Genomic DNA, 22,002 nt, shown 5'->3' with positions numbered 1-22,002 from the left:
CCGTGGAGCCCCGATGGAGGACTGCTGACATCACTGATGCCCACTCCTCACTACGGGCCATGGAGTCCGCTGGGTTTATGAACCACTACTGACCCAGCTGGAAAAACTGACACACTAAGGTAGGGAACCTAGATAAAACAGCTATAATAAGAATAGGAATACTTTGATGCATTTGAGGGGAGTGAATGAAAATGTATGTAATGGCGTAGTAAGTTTAATCAAATGCTTTTCCTTTCACTTGTTGACCTATGGGGCAGGAACTTAAACGCTAATCCAATACAGACACATTTTCCTGATAGGTCTTCTGCTAGCTCTACTGTCAATCTTTTTAAAGGGAGTCTTTGGAATTATAATTAAGCAACACGGCACCTGGGGTTTGTGGGATATGGCCTGTATACCACGGCTAGGGGCTGTATCCAGGCACTTCGCGTTGCGTCGTGCTTAAGAACAGCACTTAGCCGTTGAATATTGGCCTTATCCCACAAACCCAGAGGTGATTTATTGCTATTATAAACAGGTTACCAATGATATTATCTGCTCCACCTATCTACTCTAACCCCTGTCTCTACTGTAAGTCCTCTCTTCTCCACCTATCTACTCTAACCCCTGTCTCTACTGTACGTCCTCTCTTCTCCACCTATCTACTGTAACCCCTGTCTCTACTGTAAGTCCTCTCTTCTCCACCTAGCTACTCTAACCCCTGTCTCTACTGTAAGTCCTCTCTTCTCCACCTATCTACTGTAACCCCTGTCTCTACTGTAAGTCCTCTCTTCTCCACCTATCTACTGTAACCCCTGTCTCTACTGTAAGTCCTCTCTTCTCCACCTATCTACTCTAACCCCTGTCTCTACTGTAAGTCCTCTCTTCTCCACCTATCTACTCTAACCCCTGTCTCTACTGTACGTCCTCTCTTCTCCACCTATCTACTCTAACCCCTGTCTCTACTGTAAGTCCTCTCTTCTCCACCTATCTACTCTAACCCCTGTCTCTACTGTAAGTCCTCTCTTCTCCACCTATCTACTCTAACCCCTGTCTCTACTGTAAGTCCTCTCTTCTCCACCTATCTACTCTAACCCCTGTCTCTACTGTAAGTCCTCTCTTCTCCACCTATCTACTCTAACCCCTGTCTCTACTGTAAGTCCTCTCTTCTCCACCTATCTACTCTAACCCCTGTCTCTACTGTACGTCCTCTCTTCTCCACCTATCTACTCTAACCCCTGTCTCTACTGTACGTCCTATCTTCTCCACCTATCTACTCTAACCCCTGTCTCTACTGTAAGTCCTCTCTTCTCCACCTATCTACTCTAACTCCTGTCTCTACTGTAAGTCCTCTCCTCGCCACCTATCTACTTCTCACTTCAACCTACTTGCCATCTCACTGTTTTTCTACCTCCCATCTCCCCAATTCTTTCCCTCATCCCTCCCTCTGTATTCCCTCACTCATCCCTCTATCTTTACCTCATCCTCCTCCATGTCTTTCCATTTAATCTCTTTTTCTTCCTCCCCCTCTCCTTCCACCGCCAGCCCCCCTGTCCAGACACCCCATCCTGGGATAACCTATCAGCAGTGCCATGGAAACCTCTTGATGATGTAATGCGACATGGCCACCGTTCAAAGGCTGACATCAGTGGAGAGAGAAGAGAACTACACATTCTTTCCAGGGTCTGGACCAAAAACCTGGCTCACACTCAACTACCTCTGTCTCTGTCGATATCTGTGGCTAGCACTCTCTCTTTCTCTCTTTCTCTGGTTAGACATCTCACTCTATCCATCTCCATCTCTACCTCTGTCTGTATGTGGTTAGACCTCTCTGTCTCCATCTCTACCTCTGTCTATATGTGGTTAGACCTCGGTCTCCATCTCTACCTCTGTGTGTATGTGGTTAGACCTCTGTTTAAATGTGGTTAGACCTCTGTCTCCATCTCTTTCTCTACCTCTGTCTATATGTGGTTAGAACTGTGTCTCCATCTCTACCTCCGTCTATAAGTGGATAGACCTCTCCATATCCATCTCTACCTCTGTCAATATGTGGTTAGACCTCTCTGTCTCCATCTCTACCTCTGTCTGTATGTGGTTAGACCTCTCTGTCTCCATCTCTACATCTGTCTATATGTGGTTAGACCTCTGTCTCCATCTATACCTCTGTATATATGTGGTTAGACCTCTCTGTCTCCATCTCTACATCTATATGTGGTTAAACCTCTCTGTCTCCATCTATACATCTATATGTGGTTAAACCTCTCTGTCTCCATCTCTACATCTATATGTGGTTAAACCTCTCTGTCTCCATCTATACATCTATATGTGGTTAAACCTCTCTGTCTCCATCTCTACCTCTGTCTGTATGTGACTAGACCTCTCTGTCTCCATCTCTACCTCTGTCTGTATGTGGTTAGACCTCTCTGTCTCCATCTCCATCTCTACCTCTGTCTGTATGTAGTTAAACCTCTGTCTCCATCTCTACCTCTGTCTGTATGTGGTTACACCTCTCTGTCTTCATCTCCATCTCTACCTCTGTCTGTATGTGGTTAGACCTCTGTCTCCATCTCTACCTCTGTCTATATGTGGTTAGACCTCTCTGTCTCCATCTCTACCTCTGTCTATATGTGGATAGACCTCTCCATCTCTTTCTCTACCTCTGTCCATATGTGGTTAGAACTCTGTCTCCATCTCAACCTCTGTCTGTATGTGGTTTGACCTCTGTCTACACCTCTACCTCTGTCTATATGTGGTTACACCTCTGTATCCTTCTCTACCTCTGTCTGTATGTGGTTAGACCTCTCTGTCTCCATCTCTTTCTCTGTCTGTATGTGGTTAGACCTCTCTGTCTCCATCTCCATCTCTACCTCTGTCTGTATGTGGTTAGACCTCTGTCTCCATCTCTTTCTCTGTCTGTATGTGGTTAGACCTCTCTGTCTCCATCTCCATCTCTACCTCTGTCTGTATGTAGTTAGACCTCTGTCTCCATCTCTACCTCTGTCTGTATGTGGTTACACCTCTCTGTCTTCATCTCCATCTCTACCTCTGTCTGTATGAGGTTAGACCTCTGTCTCCAGCTCTACCTCTGTCTATATGTGGTTAGACCTCTCTGTCTCCATCTCCACCTCTGTCTGTATGTGGTTAGACCTCTCTGTCTCCATCTCCACCTCTGTCTGTATGTGGTTAGACCTCTCTGTCTCCATCTCTTTCTCTGTCTGTATGTGGTTAGACCTCTCTGTCTCCATCTCCATCTCTACCTCTGTCTGTATGTGCTTAGACATCTCTGTCTCCATCTCTACCTCTGTCTGTATGTGGTTAGACCTCTCTGTCTTCATCTCCATCTCTACCTCTGTCTGTATGTGCTTAGACCTCTCTGTCTCCATCTCTACCTCTGTCTGTATGTGGTTAGACCTCTCTGTCTTCATCTCCATCTCGACCTCTGTCTGTATGTGGTTAGACCTCTGTCTCCATCTACCTCTGTCTGTATGTGGTTAGACCTCTCTGTCTCCATCTCTACCTCTGGCTGTATGTGGTTAGACCTCTCTGTCTCCATCTCTACCTCTGGCTGTATGTGGTTAGACCTCTCTGTCTCCATATCTACCTCTGTCTATATGTGGTTAGACCTCTCTGTCTCCATCTCCACCTCTGTCTGTATGTGGTTAGACCTCTCTGTCTCCATCTACCTCTGTCTGTATGTGGTTAGACCTCTCTGTCTCCATCTCCACCTCTGTCTATATGTGGTTAGACCTCTCTGTCTCCATCTCTACCTCTGTCTGTATGTGGTTAGACCTCTCTGTCTCCATCTCCACCTCTGTCTATATGTGGTTAGACCTCTCTGTCTCCATCTCTACCTCTGTCTATATGTGGTTAGACCTCTCTGTCCACATCTCTTTCTCTACCTCTGTCTATATGTGGTTAGACCTCTGTCTCCATCTCTTTCTCTACCTCTGTCACTGTCTACATAAGTGGCTACACTCTTAGAAATAAATTATTTGGCTGTCCCCACATACAAACCCTTTTGGTTCCAGGTAGATCTCTTTTGGATTTAATGTAAAACCCTTTCCACAGAGGGTTCAACCTTTTTTTTGCAAGAGTGTTTCTCTCTCTCTCTCTCTCTCTCTCTCTCTCTCTCTCTCTCTCTCTCTCTCTCTCTCTCTCTCTCTCATTATACAGTGCCTTGCGAAAGTATTCGGCCCCCTTGAACTTTGCGACCTTTTGCCACATTTCAGGCTTCAAACTCAAACATAAAGGTATAAAACTGTATTTTTTTGTGAAGAATCAACAACAAGTGGGACACAATCATGAAGTGGAACGACATTTATTGGATATTTCAAACTTTTTGAACAAATCAAAAACTGAAAAATTGGGCGTGCAAAATTGTTCAGCCCCTTTACTTTCAGTGCAGCAAACTCTCTCCAGAAGTTCAGTGAGGATCTCTGAATGATCCAATGTTGACCTAAAAGACTAATGAAGATAAATACAATCCACCTGTGTGTAATCAAGTCTCCGTATAAATGCACCTGCACTGTGATAGTCTCAGAGGTCCGTTAAAAGCGCAGAGAGCATCATAAAGAACAAGGAACACACCAGGCAGGTCCGAGATACTGTTGTGAAGAAGTTTAAAGCCGGATTTGGATACAAAAAGATTTCCCAAGCTTTAAACATCCCAAGGAGCACTGTGCAAGCGATAATATTGAAATGGAAGGAGTATCAGACCACTGCAAATCTACCAAGACCTGGCCGTCCCTCTAAACTTTCAGCTCATACAAGGAGAAGACTGATCAGAGATGCAGCCAAGAGGCCCATGATCACTCTGGATGAACTGCAGAGATCTACAGCTGAGGTGGGAGACTCTGTCCATAGGACAACAATCCATCGTATATTGCACAAATCTGGCCTTTATGGAAGAGTGGCAAGAAGAAAGCCATTTCTTAAAGATATCCATAAAAAGTGTTGTTTAAAGTTTGCCACAAGCCACCTGGGAGACACACCAAACATGTGGAAGAAGGTGCTCTGGTCAGATGAAACCAAAATTGAACTTTTTGGCAACAATGCAAAACGTTATGTTTGGCGTAAAAGCAACACAGCTCATCACCCTGAACACACCATCTCCACTGTCAAACATGGTGGTGGCAGCATCATGGTTTGGGCCTGCTTTTCTTCAGCAGGGACAGGGAAGATGGTTAAAATTGATGGGAAGATGGATGGAGCCAAATACAGGACCATTCTGGAAGAAAACCTGGTGGAGTCTGCAAAAGACCTGAGACTGGGACGGAGATTTGTCTTCCAACAAGACAATGATCCAAAACATAAAGCAAAATCTACAATGGAATGGTTCAAAAATAAACATATCCAGGTGTTAGAATGACCAAGTCAAAGTCCAGACCTGAATCCAATCGAGAATCTGTGGAAAGAACTGAAAACTGCTGTTCACAAATGCTCTCCATCCAACCTCACTGAGCTCGAGCTGTTTTGCAAGGAGGAATGGGAAAAAATTTCAGTCTCCCGATGTGCAAAACTGATAGAGACATACCCCAAGCGACTTACAGCTGTAATCGCAGCAAAAGGTGGCGCTACAAAGTATTAACTTAAGGGGGCTGAATAATTTTGCACGCCCAATTTTTCAGTTTTTGATTTGTTAAAAAAGTTTGAAATATCCAATAAATGTCGTTCCACTTCATGATTGTGTCCCACTTGTTGTTGATTATTCACAAAAAAATACAGTTTTATATCTTTATGTTTGAAGCCTGAAATGTGGCAAAAGGTCGCAAAGTTCAAGGGGCCGAATACTTTCGCAAGGCACTGTATGTCTCTCTTTCTATATCTGTGCATCTCTCCATTTCTAGCATTCTATTTCCTTCACCCTCCCCCTTTCTCTGTCTCTGTCTCTGTCTCTGTCTTGTCTACATTTACCCTTTTTTGGAGGATCAGTATGTTATTGTCGAAATGGAGAGTTACTGAGCTGTTCTGGATGTTCTCCATTAGTTCTGACTGAAATTTTACAAAGGTAGAATTTCCAAATTGGAAAATCCCTAAAGCTGTAACACACTAACACAGCTGTGCACACACAGACACACAGACACACATTCTCTCTCTCCCTCTATTTCTCTCTCTCATCCCCTTCCCTCTCTCTCTCGCTCTCTCTTTCTCTCTCTCTCTCTCTCTCCCTCATCACCCCCCCCCTCTCTCTCTCATCCCCCTTCTCCCTCTCATCCTATTCTCTCTCTCTCTCTATCTCTCACATCCCTGTCCCTCTCATCCCCTTCCCCCTCTCCATCTCTCTCTCTCTCTCCCTCTTTCTCTCTCATCCCCTTCCCTCTCCCTTTCTCTCAACCACTTCCCCCTCTCTCACCCCTCTCCCTCCTCTCTCTCTTCTTCCTTACTCTCTCTCCCTCAGCCACCTCTCCCTCCCCACGCTGGACCCCATCTGTCCTGTCTGTATTTGCTCTCTCTCTCCTCTCTGGCCACAGCCATTGACTTCACATAATGTGGTTTCCAGTCTGCCTGCCTGGCTCCTTGGCGATGGGCCTTAAATTATCCCAGGTTTTTCTTGGCACGGTCAATGGGAAACAACAGCGTTCAAGATCAGGGGACACGGTCTGCTAATGCCCGCTGCCAAGACTAGCGGTCTCTCTTACACAGACATAGCGTGCGTGCACACACACATGCAATCACACATATAGACACATTCTGACATGCACACACAGAACAAAACATTTGCTAGCTTCTGATTAATGACTTCCTGATGAGTTAATTATACATAAAAGGTTTAATAAATATAACATATGTAATATGTAATGACACTATTGCTAGATACTCTATTCACAATGGTCATGTAATAACCAATGATGTCATGCAATATCATGGTAAAAGGTCTGTGGCACTATGGTACTACTAACTAGGGTATGTCTATGGTGAGTACTACCCGTAAGTTCACAGGAATACCACACTCACACATGGTACTTAAACATAATATAGGCACCCTCTCTCAAACCACAATAACCATGTCAACAACCAAACCACAAACCACTCCAGCATAACTTGTCCTTTACAGCTGTATGTAGGGAGCATGTAGTCTCCTCAGGAAGCTCACAGACAGATGCAACACATTGTTCACAGTAATTCATCTATTCACACACTGCATGTAGGGGTTATATCTCTGGCACTTCTATTTCTCTCTCTCTCTCTCTCTCTCTCTCGCTCTTTTTCTTTCCACCTCTCTCCCTCTCTCTCTCTCTCTCTCTCTCTCTCTCTCTCTCTCTCTCTCTCTCTCGCTCTTTTTCTTTCCACCTCTCTCCCTCTCTCTCTCTCTCTCTCTCTCTCTCTGTCGCTCTTTTTCTTTCCACCTCTCTCTCTCTCTCTCTCTCTCTCTCTTTTTTCTTTCCACCTCTCTCCCTCTCTCTCTCTCTCTCTGTCGCTCTTTTTCTTTCCACCTCTCTCTCTCTCTCTCTCTCTCTCTTTTTTCTTTCCACCTCTCTCCCTCTCTCTCTCTCTCTCTCTCTCTCTCTCTCTCTCTCTGAGGGTTTTAATGTTTCCACCTCTCTCTCTCTCTCTCTCTCTCTCTCTCTGTCGCTCTTTTTCTTTCCACCTCTCTCTCTCTCTCTGTCGCTCTCTCTCTGTCGCTCTTTTTCTTTCCACCTCTCTCTCTCTCTTTTTCTTTCTGCCTCTTTCTCTATCTCTCTCTGTCATCTGAGGGTGTTTAATGTTTTATGGTTTCTCTCTCTCTTTTGATTTCTCTCTCTATAAATGCCTTATCGTGCCAGGAATCTATTTCTGAACTTTCTGCCGATATTCAAGGAAATACTGAGTGCCAGACTTCTCCCTTTCACTTTGTGATATTGTAAACTCACTCCCTCCCCTTACCTCTATCCAATTCCCCACCTCTCAGTCTTTTTTCTACATGCATGCTTACAAGATGTTGATCTTGAGGGATCAACTGGAAATCTGCAGGAATCTGATCCAATTGAATGAAATGACCCAGCCACTGAGATCAAATATGTTTATCTTTGTTTTCCCGCTCACCACCTTTTAGCTGTAACCTCTGATGATAGTCAACACCCCATCAGGGGAACAGGGAGTGAGGGAGAGAAAAAGGAGAGAGGAAGTAAGTGAGAGAAAAGGGAGAGCACTGAACATCATTTGGAAACTATGTGGCATGTTTTCCATTTTCTGGGAGTGCAGCTGTAAGCCTGTCCAGTCTCCCAACTGAGCTGACAAACACACAGCAGCAGGACAGAACGTTTAAACATCTCTCACAAAATGTCCGCCTGTTCTGTTCCTACGGTAACCGCTAGCCTCTTGTTGTGGGTTTCGGTTGTTTGAGTGGCTGGATGTGATTTGTGTTGATGAGGAAGGATGCTATAGGCTACAATAAGAAGGAATTAAAACCTTACTAGATCAATCAACTGAACTGCTGCTGCTGATGTCATCTGTAAAAAATGGACCGGTGGTTATTAGGATCACAGTGGGGGAGAATGACGGCTGTATTCACTCAGACACTGTATTCACTCACACACTGTATTCACTCACACACTGTATTCACTCAGACACTGTATTCACTCACACACTGTATTCACTCAGACACTGTATTCACTCAGACACTGTATTCACTCAGACACTGTATTCACTCACACGCTGTATTCACTCACACGCTGTATTCACTCACACGCTGTATTCACTCACACACTGTATTCACTCAGACACTGTATTCACTCACACACTGTATTCACTCACACGCTGTATTCACTCACATGCTGTATTCACTCACACGTTGTATTCACTCACACGCTGTATTCACTCACACGCTGTATTCACTCACACACTGTATTCACTCACACACTGTATTCACTCAGACACTGTACTCACTCACACACTGTATTCACTCACACACTGTATTCACTCACACGCTGTATTCACTCACACGCTGTATTCACTCACACGCTGTATTCACTCACCCGCTGTATTCACTCACACACTGTACTCACTCACACACTGTATTCACTCAGACGCTGTATTCACTCAGACGCTGTATTCACTCAGACGCTGTATTCACTCACACGCTGTATTCACTCACACACTGTATTCACTCAGACACTGTATTCACTCACACGCTGTATTCACTCAGACGCTGTATTCACTCAGACACACTGTATTCACTCACACGCTGTATTCACTCAGACGCTGTATTCACTCAGACGCTGTATTCACTCACACACTGTATTCACTCAGACGCTGTATTCACTCAGACACACTGTATTCACTCACACGCTGTATTCACTCACACACTGTATTCACTCAGACGCTGTATTCACTCAGACGCTGTATTCACTCACACGTTGTATTCACTCAGACGCTGTATTCACTCAGACACACTGTATTCACTCACACGTTGTATTCACTCAGACGCTGTATTCACTCAGACGCTGTATTCACTCAGACACACTGTATTCACTCACACACTGTATTCACTCACACACTGTATTCACTCAGACGCTGTATTCACTCAGACGCTGTATTCACTCAGACACTGTATACACTCACACACTGTATTCACTCAGACACTGTATTCACTCAGACGCTGTATTCACTCAGACACTGTATACACTCACACACTGTATACACTCACACACTGTATACACTCACACACTGTATACACTCACACACTGTATACACTCAGACACTGTATTCACTCACACACTGTATTCACTCACACAAAAAAACTTGAAACACACATGCATGCGCCCAGGAACGTGCACACACACAAACACAAACACATACACACTCACAATATGTGTGTAGATTGCACTTAAAGCATAGTCCAGGTTGACAAAAAGCATACAGAAAAAATATTATTTCTATAAAAGGTGTTACCAATGAAATAAGTGAAGTATGTTTGGACTACATGAAGTGGATCCAATGCGATCATGGCATTTTGTCAGCTGGCTATTTTCATCCAAAAGACAGCCTGTCCCACAGTAATTGACCATAAACATGTTTTGCATCTCAAGTGCCCACTATTATCTTCTAACTATAGAATTAGAATAATTAGAATGTTTCCATGATTCCAACGGTTCCCACAAGTGTTCTGATCTAAACTGCATGTCAAATCCCAATTGCAACATTTGGTTTAAAACAAGGTCTAGATTCTTTTTCCAATTTTGTACAGCCCTACGTGGCAGTGTGGAAATGATATCAAATGAGTGCAGGAAATGCAGAAATATGAAAATGCAGAAAATTATTTTTGGTTGAAGTCTATAACTGAACAGTATAAAACAATCAGATTGGAGAGAGACCCATTGAAATCACTTAGAATTTAGAATTTCACCCTAGAGTCACACACTACTCCTGAAGAACACAAATACCGTCATACCATAAAATATTAGGAAAATACAGTGATATGATATTTAGGCCATATCGCCCAGCCCTAACACTACCCACTGTGGGGTGTATTCGTGTGTGTGTTCTGTTCAGACGAGTGAGCGCAATTTTCTTTCATCCTCTTCACAGGGCTTACTTTAAAAAGTACCACGAACAGTTGGATCACTCCCTTAGCAACTCCTATATAAAAAGTTACAACCAAATGTTCAAAAGAATATACCATATCCTTTATCTATTTTCTCCATCTCTCGCATAAGCAGCAGTATCTGATATTAGGATGCTTGTCAGGTGTCTCCAGGTCTCTGTGATAACCCCCATGGCTTGGCTGTCTGTCACTGATCTCCAAATCAGCTCAAGTCTACTCCAACCACAAAGCATAGTTTAAAGAACAAGGGATGGAGGGATGGCAGAAGGGGGAGGTGAACACTAGTTCTCGCAATGAAAACATTTCCACTATCTGACTGAGTTCAACGCCTCTCTTAGTGTACACAAAGGCGTGGCAGTGAGTTCAGACGGCGAGAGAAAGAGATTGAGGGGATGGGGGGGGGGGGGTTGCTCAGACTACATACACAGCTATACACAGCTTATACACAGACTACTTACACAGCTAGCTGTGCAGTTCCAAATAAGTGTTCACAGCAACACTTTATGAAACACCTGATTTAAGTCTTCACAATAATAACAAGACAATCCAGCCTGAAAATCCAGACAAAAAACATCTTTGCAGTTCAACGGGCAGAGATAACGATCTGTGCAGGGCTCATTTCCACTAAACTTTAGGTTTTAGAACACAAATCATAAATATCACCATCAATGAATAGGATGAAGAGAAGGACCATGTAGATAAGCCAGCAGATCTACCTCAAAGACTTCTTCATCGAGTATTCTAGTTCCGAAGACCACAATTCCTTTGGTGTCGATGATGGGGTGCGGGCTCCTAGACAGTTTCTGCGTGGTCTTCTTTTTACAGTCCAGGATGATGGTGATGCTCTGTTTGTGAACACTGATGGCCACTCTATGCCACCTGGGGACAGGAACAGAAGGTTAGCTCTCTCTCACACACACACACACTCACACTCACACTCACACTCACACACTCACACACTCACACACTCACACACACACACACACACACACTCACACTCACACACACACGTTTCACTACAGTTATACTAGCTTTGAGATGGATAAAAAGTCCCACACGTTCCACTATGCTACAGTTGCGAGTTGTGGGAATAGTGAAACACTGATATTACAACCAGGCTAGAATACAGGGATGTTTTGTCCGGGATATTATGATTTATTTATTTCACCTTTATTTAACCAGGTGGCCAGTTGAGAACAAGTTCTCATTTACAACTGCGACCTGGCCAAGATAAAGCAAAGCAGTGCGACGAAACAAACGTACAGTCAAATAACACAATATAAAAGTCTATGTACAGTGTGTGCAAATGTAGAAGCGTAACGAGGTAAGGCATAGGCCATAGAGGAGAAATAATTACAATTCAGCATTAACACTGGAGTGATAGATGTGCAAGTAGAGATACTGGGGTGCAAAAGAGCAAGAGGGTAAGTAATAATATGGGGATGAGGTAGTTGGGTGTGCTATTTACAGATTGGCTGTGTACAGGTATAGTGATCGGTAAGCTGTTCTGACAGCTGATGCTTAAAGTTAGTGAGGGAGATATGAGTCTCTAGCTTCAGTGAATTTTGCAATTCGTTCCAGTTATTGGCAGCAGAGAACTGGAAGGAAAGGTGGCCAAAGGAAGGGTAGGATAGGTATGTTTTGTTCAGGACAGGGATGTTTTGTTCAGGACAGGGATGTTTTGTTCAGGACAGGGATGTTTTGTTCAGGACAGGGATGTTTTGTTCAGGACAGGGATGTTTTGTTCAGGACAGGGATGTTTTGTTCAGGACAGGGATGTTTTGTTCAGGACAGGGATGTTTTGTTCAGGACAGGGATGTTTTGTTCAGGACAGGGATGTTTTGTTCAGGACAGGGATGTTTTGTTCAGGACAGGGATGTTTTGTTCAGGACAGGAATGTTTTGTTCAGGACAGGGATGTTTTGTTCAGGACAGGGATGTTTTGTTCAGGACAGGGATGTTTTGTTCAGGACAGGGATGTTTTGTTCAGGACAGGGATGTTTTGTTCAGGACAGGGATGTTTTATTCAGGACAGGGATGTTTTGTTCAGGACAGGGATGTTTTGTTCAGGATATGGATGTTTTGTTCAGGACAGGGATGTTTTGTTCAGGACAGGGATGTTTTGTTCAGGACAGGGATGTTTTGTTCAGGACAGGGATGTTTTGTTCAGGACAGGGATGTTTTGTTCAGGACAGGGATGTTTTGTTCAGGATATGGATGTTTTGTTCAGGACAGGGATGTTTTGTTCAGGACAGGGATGTTTTGTTCAGGACAGGGATGTTTTGTTCAGGACAGGGATGTTTTGTTCAGGACAGGGATGTTTTATTCAGGACAGGGATGTTTTGTTCAGGATATGGATGTTTTGTTCAGGACAGGGATGTTTTATTCAGGACAGGGATGTTTTGTTCAGGACAGGGATGTTTTGTTCAGGACAGGGATGTTTTGTTCAGGACAGGGTTGTTTTGTTCAGGACAGGGATGTTTTATTCAGGACAGGGATGTTTTGTTCAGGATATGGATGTTTTGTTCAGGACAGGGATGTTTTGTTCAGGACAGGGATGTTTTGTTCAGGACAGGGATGTTTTGTTCAGGACAGGGATGTTTTGTTCAGGACAGGGATGTTTTGTTCAGGATATGGATGTTTTGTTCAGGACAGGGATGTTTTGTTCAGGACAGGGATGTTTTGTTCAGGATATGGATGTTTTGTTCAGGATATGGATGTTTTGTTCAGGACAGGGATGTTTTGTTCAGGACAGGGATGTTTTGTTCAGGACAGGGATGTTTTGTTCAGGACAGGGATGTTTTGTTCAGGACAGGGATGTTTTGTTCAGGACAGGGATGTTTTGTTCAGGACAGGGATGTTTTGTTCAGGATATGGATGTTTTGTTCAGGACAGGGATAGATAACAAGCTATGTGCTAGATGGACAGACAGCAGATCATTGAGATAAGGAACATGGGTGACCGGTCACCTGCACAACTAAATCCCACAGTAGTGTGTCCACCAGACGCATCAAAGCTACACCAACCCACACCTGCGCTCTGATTACAGAGAAGCAAGCAGCTAAACTGACAGCAGATTGTCTGATATGGTACAGTATAACAGATGTCACTGTTGAGGCCTCTGAAGAGCGACTAGTGTGATATAATGCAGTATATGTGTTCCATTGTATATCATAGTTTACAAGCTGTGTACGCACTAGGCAGAGTGATAAGGTATACTGCAGGATGACTAGGGTTTATTGTATGGTATGGTATGGTATGGTATCAGACAAGGTCAACATACTTTCCATTGCCTGGTATGAGTCCTCTGAAGAGGAGATAGTTTGACTATAAAGTACTATATATATAACATACTATGTAATGATATCCGTGTACTATCTAATGGCATAGTAATATTCTGTGTGGAATGAGGTGAACCTACTTTCCATCGGCCAGATTGAGACCTCTGAAGAGGGGGTAGTCCTCAGGGCTGGGTTTACCCATGTGGTCCTCATACAGGAAGACAGGAGAGCGTCCCACCTCCACCCCAAGCTGCTGGATACCCTGCTCGTTATACACAGACAGAAGGAAGGACTGGGAGCCCTTCTTAGGCTTCACTGTAGCCAGGATGGAGAAGTCCTCAGGAAACACATCAGCTGAGAAGGGAGAAGAGTGGGATGGAGGAATGGAGCGCGAGAGATAGAGAGGGGGGACAGAGAGAGGAGTTATAACACACCAGTTTATGTAATGTGCTGAACAGGGAGAGTCAGAGGACCACATTCTTACATGGGTTTTATTTAAAGTATTGTTTTCAAGAGTAAAATCTGAAAATCCCAAAATGCAGTTAATCAAATAAATGGTGTACTGCACTGAAACTACACTATGATAACCTTTAGAGACACAGTCAATACATTGTTACATACTGAAGCAGGCAGAGGAAACAAACAGGGAGAAGGATGAAGAACATGGGACAGAGGAGATGACAACGGCTTGGACAGGGGAGACATCTAAAGGACGTCTTGGAGCATCTAAAGTAAACAATAGCTCTCTCCAACCCGCCAACACTGGCCAGAATACAGAACAGAACAGAGCTGGGAGGGTTGGAGAGAAAAGTATGGAAGAGAGAGAGGGAGGGAGAGAGAGAGAGGGAGAGAGAGGGGGAGGGAGAGAGAGAGAGAGGGAGAGAGAGAGTGAGAGTGAGAGAGAGAGAGAGGGGGGAAGAGAGAGAGGTAGGAAGAGAGTGAGAGAGAGATTGAATTGAATTGAAAGAGAGAGAGAGAGAGAGAGAGAGAGAGAGAGAGAGGGGGGGAGGAAGAGAGAGAGGGAAGAGAGAGAGTGAGAGAGAGAGAGAGGGAGAGAGAGAGAGAGAGGGGGGGAGAGAGAGAGGGAAGAGAGAGGGAAGAGAGAGAGTGAGAGAGAGAGAGAGAAAGAGAGAGAGGGGGGAGAGAGAGAGGGAAGAGAGAGAGAGAGAGAGAGAGAGAGAGTAGGACAGGAAGTAGAACAGAGTAATGAGAATAGCATGTGGTTCCTGGGCGGCCGTCGAAAACACTTTCTCATTTTCCCAAACCCCTCTTCCCCTCTCCTCCTTTCCTCTCCTCCTTTCTCTGACCTGATCCATCCACCAGACACATAGAGAGACAGAGAGAGAGAGGGACAGAGGAGGGAGAGAAAGAAGGAAAAAAGAAGGATATACGTTTGAAAATAAAGGGGATATGAGAAGAGATGCTGAGAAAGAGAATGAAAGCCAGAATAAAGGAGTATTTATAGAACAACAAAACACGGGACAAACAAAAAACAGGAAAAAGGGGTGAAAGGAACAGAGGAGAAATGAAAGGGAAGTTTCAACCCATTCTCTCCCTCTTCAGGAGTGCCCACTTCCCTTCTCCCCTCCCTCCATCCCTCCATCTGCATGCCTAGTCTAAACTCTCCCTCCATTTTGTGAGCGCCAGCTACATCTGTGAGACATATGCCCTTAGAGCAAGGCCTTTTGGGACATTCTCAGCCCCCCAACAAGGGGGTGGGCCTTGCTTTTCCCAGAAGACAATGGGGTACTCACATACATGTGCAGGTTAGACTCACATTTAGTTCTGGCACCATTCATAAGTCCCAGGAGTAGACAGATGCATTTGTTTTAAGGGTAGAGGAAAGAGGTAGAAACCTGAGTTTATGGAAACCATCATGCCTTAAATATGTCTTAGCGTGATAGAAAAATGCTTTGCAAAGACAACTAACCACAAAGAAAGAATCTGAGAGTGTGACGCTAAAGCTATGCTGCACTAATAAATTGGCATATTGTGAAGCAACAGATGTAAGATCTTAATTTGAGCCAGTTTCCTGAAGGAGGAAAATAATCCCGCAGTAACAGAAATGGGAATTATTATGTAGATTATAATTAATGGACATTTTTGTAGGGTTTTGATACAAATGTCATTAGGGCAAATCAAGTCTGACATTTCTAAGTGGAAATTACAAACTTTAGAAACAAGTTCGCATTTCCTGCTAAGATCCTACATCTATATTTGTGACGGTATTTGCTCATTTACATTTAGACACAAAGGGTAAATAAATGTCTCACATGAGAAGTAAAGCAGTCCTATACTTTAGTTCAGAAACATCTCTCTATTTATTTTCTAACTTCACAATTTAAAACTTCTTCAGGCTAGGATCTATTTTTCTCCATTTCTGTCTGAATGACGTGCACAAAGTAAAATGCCTGTTACTGAGGCCCAGAAGCCAGGATATGCATATAATTGGTACCATTGGAAATAAAACACTCTGAAGTTTGTAGGAATGTTAAAATAATGTAGGAGACTTTAACACAACAGATATGGTAGGAGAAAATCCAAAGAAAAAACAACAAGAATAGTTTTTTTTGAGAGCCCATGATCTTCAAATGGAAAGTATAGGGAACAATGTCATCTAGCTCCCAGTATACAATTCCTATGGCTTCCACTGGGTGTCAGTAGTCTTTGTTCAAGGTTTACATTTACATTTACATTTAAGTCATTTAGCAGACGCTCTTATCCAGAGCGACTTACAAAGCGCAGGTGTGGGTTACAGGGACACAGACTTGGAAATTTGTGTATGACGGCGTGACGAAGAGGACACGCACCTGCTAATATAATTTTCCTATTGAACATATTTCTTTCCATATGAAATATTATTGTTTAATTACAAATAGCGATTAATTTTAGGGTATCTGAGGATTAAATAGAAATGTATTTTGACTTGTTTTAACAAAGTTTAGCTATAGCTTTTCGGATTACTTTCTCTGCATGTTGAACGAGTGGATTACTCAAATAGATGGCTCCAACTAAACAGACTTTTTGGGATATAAAGAAGGATTTTATGTAACAAAACGACACTAGATGTTGTAGCTGGATGTACAAATCAGAGGAAGATTTTCAAAAAGTAAGTGAATATTTAATCGCTATTTGTGAATTTATGAAACCTGTGCCGATGGAAAAATAATTTGATGTGGGGCCTACTGTAAATTGGGCCGTGCAGTTAGATTAACAAGAATTTAAGCTTTTAACTGATATAAGACAGTTGTATGTACCTAAATATTTAATAACCATCATTTTTATGATTATTTATTTGAATTGCGCACCTGTCACGCCCTGGTCGAAATATATTATGTTTATCTTCATTTATCTGGTCAGGCCAGGGTGTGACATGGGTTATTGTGGTGTGTTTTTGTCTTGGGGTTTTGTAGGGTGTCTAGCATAGTCTATGGCTGCCTGAGGCGGTTCTCAATCAGAGTCAGGTGATTATCGTTGTCTCTGATTGGGAACCATATTTAGGCAGCCATATTCTTTGAGTGTTTCGTGGGTGATTGTTCCTGTCTCTGTGTTTATGTTCACCAGATAGGCTGTATAGTTTTTCACGTTCCGTCTGTTGTTTTTGTACATTCAGTTATTTCATGTCTAGTCTTATTTTCATTAATAAACATGAGTAACCACCACACTGCATTTTGGTCCGCTTCTCCATCTACAGACGAACGCCGTTACAGCACCCTCCAGTTTCACCCTCCAGTCTCACTGGGACGCCTAGCCTCATTAAGGAACTCCAGACGAATGACTCCTCGTCTGGGAAGGCAAGATCTTTCCTGAACATTTGGATCCATGTGTTTGCCAGGGTTTTGCAGCAACCCCCCCCCCCCCCCTAGTAATGGGACCCAGGCTGTGGTCACCGTGGAAACACAGCATTAGAGCGTCTATGAGAAAGACAGCCAAACAGAGGGCTTGGAGGTGAAAGATGCCTTGACGGGAGAGGTAGTGGGAAGCTTCTGGAGCCTGAGGTTGGGAGCAGACAGACACTTGAGAGGGGAAGAAGGGAGGAGAGGAAGGAGGGAGGAAAGGAAAGAGAGGAGGGGGAAAGAGCTCTAGTCACTGATGGAAAAATACGGATTTCTCATCATCAGCCATTTTCTATTTTCTCCACTTTTGCTCTCCCCTCATTGTCTGTCAATCTCTATCTCTAACTGTTTCTCTCTCTCACTCAGTAAAGACAGAAAGACAGGCCTATAATCACTTCATGCAGTGTCCACACGTCTTGGCAGTGTGTTCCAGAGGAATTCTCTTTGGCTCAGAGAGAGAGAAAGAGAGAGAGAGAGGCAGCAGCTGCTTGAGTTTGAGTGGCAGATGCTTTGAGAGCAGAGCAGAGCAGAGCAGAGCAGAACAGAGCAGAGCAGAACAGAACAGAGCAGAGCAGAGCAGAGCAGAACAGAGCAGACCAGAACAGAGCAGAACAGAGCAGAGCAGAGCAGAACAGAGCATGGTAAGAAGAAGAAGAGCGGTGAGAGCAGGCTACAGTAAGAGTTGCCAACTTGCCACTGGTGCATTCCTCTCTACCCCTCAGCTCAGCTCAGCTCCAGAGTCCTCAGACAACCATTTGGAGCAGACCGGCTAAGCTCAGCTCATCTCAGCAGAGCAGGGAGTGGCAACATCGGATCGCTTGCTCATGAGCAGAACGATGGAATGTAGAGTGACTGAACAGTTTTGTGGTGACAAAAAGGTGAGAAAGAGAGAGGAAGAGGAGACAGAGAGAGTCTGGGTTTAATTGTTATTTATTAACGAAAAAACACAAAAGTCTTTCAATTGTAGATTTGAAACACTCCTGAAAGGGCACTGTAACACCACTATGGCTGCAGTGCCCTGTGATTGGTTCGCGTTAGCTTAGTCGGGAGGGAGTTGGATCTCAGCTCTGGTGTGTTTAATTTATTTATTTTTTCTACATTTTCTCCCTAATTCGTAGTTACAGTCTTGTCTCATCGCTGCAACTTCCGTGTGTGTGTGTGAACATGTCTGAGAGAGAGAGGGTGATGGTTGTAATGGTTGGTTTACCCTGGCAGTGCCACCTCCCTACAGCATCTTTCAAGAAAAGTCTGGAAAAGTGTGGGAATGCCAGACTCCCCTAACAGCCAATCATATAGCTCCCAGATGCCCCCAACAGCCAATCAGACACTGTAGATAAATTACATCCTGTTCTAGCAACCAATGAGTGTGACTTGTAATAAATTAATAACACTATTAGTAAATTAGCAACTTTATGAGTAAGTGGAACTGAGTTATTCAGCCTCTTAGGATAATTGGTACGTACAACTGGTTATAATTGTGCTTTACCAGAACAGATGAGTTGGATATATGCTGTAGCTAATAGCTGTGTTCAGTATTTATTGGTTAAAGAGGGGAGAAGACGGGGAGAGTGATTTGGTTTGCCACTGTGTCTCCGGTTTCGCTGTGCTGGCATACCTCTGTGTCTAACTCCCCATCCACATCTGCTCTCTGTATATGTGTGTGTGTGTGTGTGTGTGTGTGTGTGTGTGTGTGTGTGTGTGTGTGTGTGTGTGTGTGTGTGTGTGTATAGAGAGAGAGTGGTGGTAGTGGCCCCCCAATATAAGATAAGATAGTAATGAACAGCATGTAACCTCTAAAAAGCAAAAAAAGCTAGAACATGTGCTCTGTCAGAAAGACTGGTCTGGGAGGAGCACAATTGTGACATGGCTTTCCTCAGCTTGTCATTTAACTGTTGCCTTCTCTCTTCGAGCTCTTTGGCTACCACTCCTGTTTTCTCCTCCAAACCAATTTGGAAGAAGGGAGGAGGAAGAAGAGAGGGGAGAGAAGGGAGAGGGGAGAGAGAAGGAGGAGGAGAGGAGACCACCCAGCTACTACAGTCCCGCCAGAGGCATGGATCCCAAGACACCCCACTGCGAGATACAAGTCGCTGTGTAGTCCACTGATGTTGTCAATTGTTCACCCTACTAACCCCACTGAGTGTGTGAGAGAGAGAAACCTACTGTAGACCATGGTAACCCTGTGTAACATCTGAAACGATGAGTATGTGCATATGGAAATGTATCTGTATTATGTGACTTCTGACTTCCAACTGCTCATCTCTTCGGGAAACTGTAAAAGAGTAAAAGAGGGAGTAAAAGAGGGACAGAGAGTTCTTTCACAAAGAACATTCCAGACTATTCTGACGTAGGAGTCTGAACATTAGAGTCAGAGGTAAGGACATGTTGAGAGAAGCCAACTGTCCCGTTGGTCTGTCGGTCTATTTATAATCCCTGAAGAGAAGATGGGAAACCACCACAGTAAAGAATCTCTCTGTTTCAGACCCCCCATCCTTCTTCCATGTCTGTGGGTGAATCACTTCTTCCATGTCTGTGGGTTTGACAGAACATGCTCGTAATGTTCCTAATCTAAAATGTGTTGGTGGGGGGAGGGGGAGGGGGGTTGGGGATGTAGCAGGATGTTACAGTCTTAACAAATCAGGCTAAGAGCCAAAGTTTAGTAGTAGAGAGGGTAATAGAGAGCTGGACCAAATGCTGTAATAGAGAGCTGGACCAAATGATCTCGCTCTTTCTGCCTCCTGGAAGATATTAGCTGTACTCAGTTCAATTCAAGGGCTTTATTGGCATGGGAAACATATGTTAACATTGCCAAAGCAAGTGGAATAGATAATATACAAAAGTGAAATAAACAATAAAAAGGAACAGTAAACATTACACTCACAGAAGTTCCAAAAGAATAAAGACTTTACAAATGTCATATTATGTATATATACAGTGTTGTAACAATGTACAAATGGTTAAAGTACAAAAGGTAAATAAATAAGCATAAATATGGGTTGTATTTACAATGGTGTTTGTTCTTCACTGGTTGACCTTTTCTTGTGGCAACAGGTCACACATCTTGCTGCTGTGACAGCACACTGTGGTATTTCACCCAGTAGATATGGGAGTTTATCAAAATCGGGTTTGTTTTTGAATTCTTTGTGGATCTGTGTAATCTGAGGGAAATATGTGTCTCCAATATGGTCATACATTGGGCAGGAGGTTAGGAAGTGCAGCTCAGTGTCCACCTCATTTTGTGGGCAGTGTGCACATAGCCTGTCTCAATATCAAGGCTATGCTCACTGAGTCAATGTGCATAGTCATGTGCATAGTCAAAGCTTTCCTTAAGTTTGGGTCAGTCACAGTGGTCAGGTATTCTGCCACTGTGTAGTCTCTGTTTAGGGCCAAATAGCATTCTAGTTTGCTCTGTTTTTTTGTTAATTCATTCCAATGTGTCAAGTAATTATATTTTGCTTTTCTCATGATTTGGTTGGGTCTAATTGTGTTGCTGTCCTGGGTCTCTGTGGGGTGTGTTTGTAAACAGAGCCCCAGGACCAGCTTGCTTAGGGGACTCTTCTCCAGGTTCATCTCTCTGTAGGTGATGGCTTTGTTATGGAAGGTTTGGGAATCGCTTCCTTTTAGGTGGTTGTAGAATTTAACGTCCCTTTTCTAGATTTTGATAATTAGCGGCTACCTAATTCTGCTCTGCATGCATTACTCTCTCTCCATGTTGAGGTGGACAACTGGAGTCAAATACTGACAACAGCACAGACGTCTATTAAACTCCTCTTGATCACAGGGCTAAAAAAAATGTCCTTCGTGTTTTACTTTTCTTGGTGGTTTTCCTTTTTCTATGCATGATTAAGGTGATCATTTATTTTATTTATTTGTTGTGGTAGAATTAAGTATAATGTTTTTTATTTTGTTGAAATTGTCCTGCCTTTGGCGGGGACGCCGTCCCTGTCATTTCAGCACAGCTTTAGGTGTGTTACTGAAGCTACTGTCACTGCGGAGGAGTTTCTGGTCACTGTAGGAGAGAAGGTAGGATATGAGAATGTTGCTTATGCATCGCGGATGAATAACGCGGTGGTGGTTTTTCTTAAAGAAGAGCGTCTTGTTGATCGTATGGTTGAGCAGGGTGTACTTCTTAAAGAAGAGTGTCTTGTTGATCGTATGGTTGAGCATGGTGTACTTCTTAAAGAAGAGTGTCTGGTTGATCGTATGGTTGAGCATGGCGTACTTCTTAAAGAAGAGTGTCTGGTTGATCGTATGGTTGAGCATGGTGTACTTCTTAAAGGAGAGTGTCTGGTTGATCGTATGGTTGAGCATGGCGTACTTCTGAAAGGAGAGTGTCTGGTTGATCGTATGGTTGAGCATGGTGTACTTCTTAAAGAAGAGTGTCTTGT

General features: G+C 43.6%; 1 protein-coding gene across 2 annotated transcripts in view; it reads right to left on the bottom strand.

The window, feature by feature from the left end:
• LOC135518166 (collagen alpha-1(V) chain-like) overlaps positions 1 to 22,002 on the bottom strand; it is a 141,570-nt gene that overhangs the window by 84,382 nt on the left and 35,186 nt on the right. For both annotated transcript variants that reach the window (XM_064943111.1, XM_064943110.1), the window contains exons 3-4: positions 13,922 to 14,135; positions 11,218 to 11,380 (exon numbers count right to left, since the gene is read on the bottom strand). In XM_064943111.1, the coding sequence (XP_064799183.1) occupies positions 11,218 to 11,380; positions 13,922 to 14,135 (377 nt within the window). The remainder of the gene's footprint in view (positions 1 to 11,217; positions 11,381 to 13,921; positions 14,136 to 22,002) is intronic.

The sequence above is a fragment of the Oncorhynchus masou genome, chromosome 28 (genome assembly GCF_036934945.1).
Source record: "Oncorhynchus masou masou isolate Uvic2021 chromosome 28, UVic_Omas_1.1, whole genome shotgun sequence".
Classification (NCBI taxonomy): Eukaryota; Metazoa; Chordata; class Actinopteri; order Salmoniformes; family Salmonidae; genus Oncorhynchus; species Oncorhynchus masou.
The sequence above is the reverse complement of the archived record's forward strand: the minus strand, read 5'-3'. Positions and strand labels throughout refer to the sequence as shown.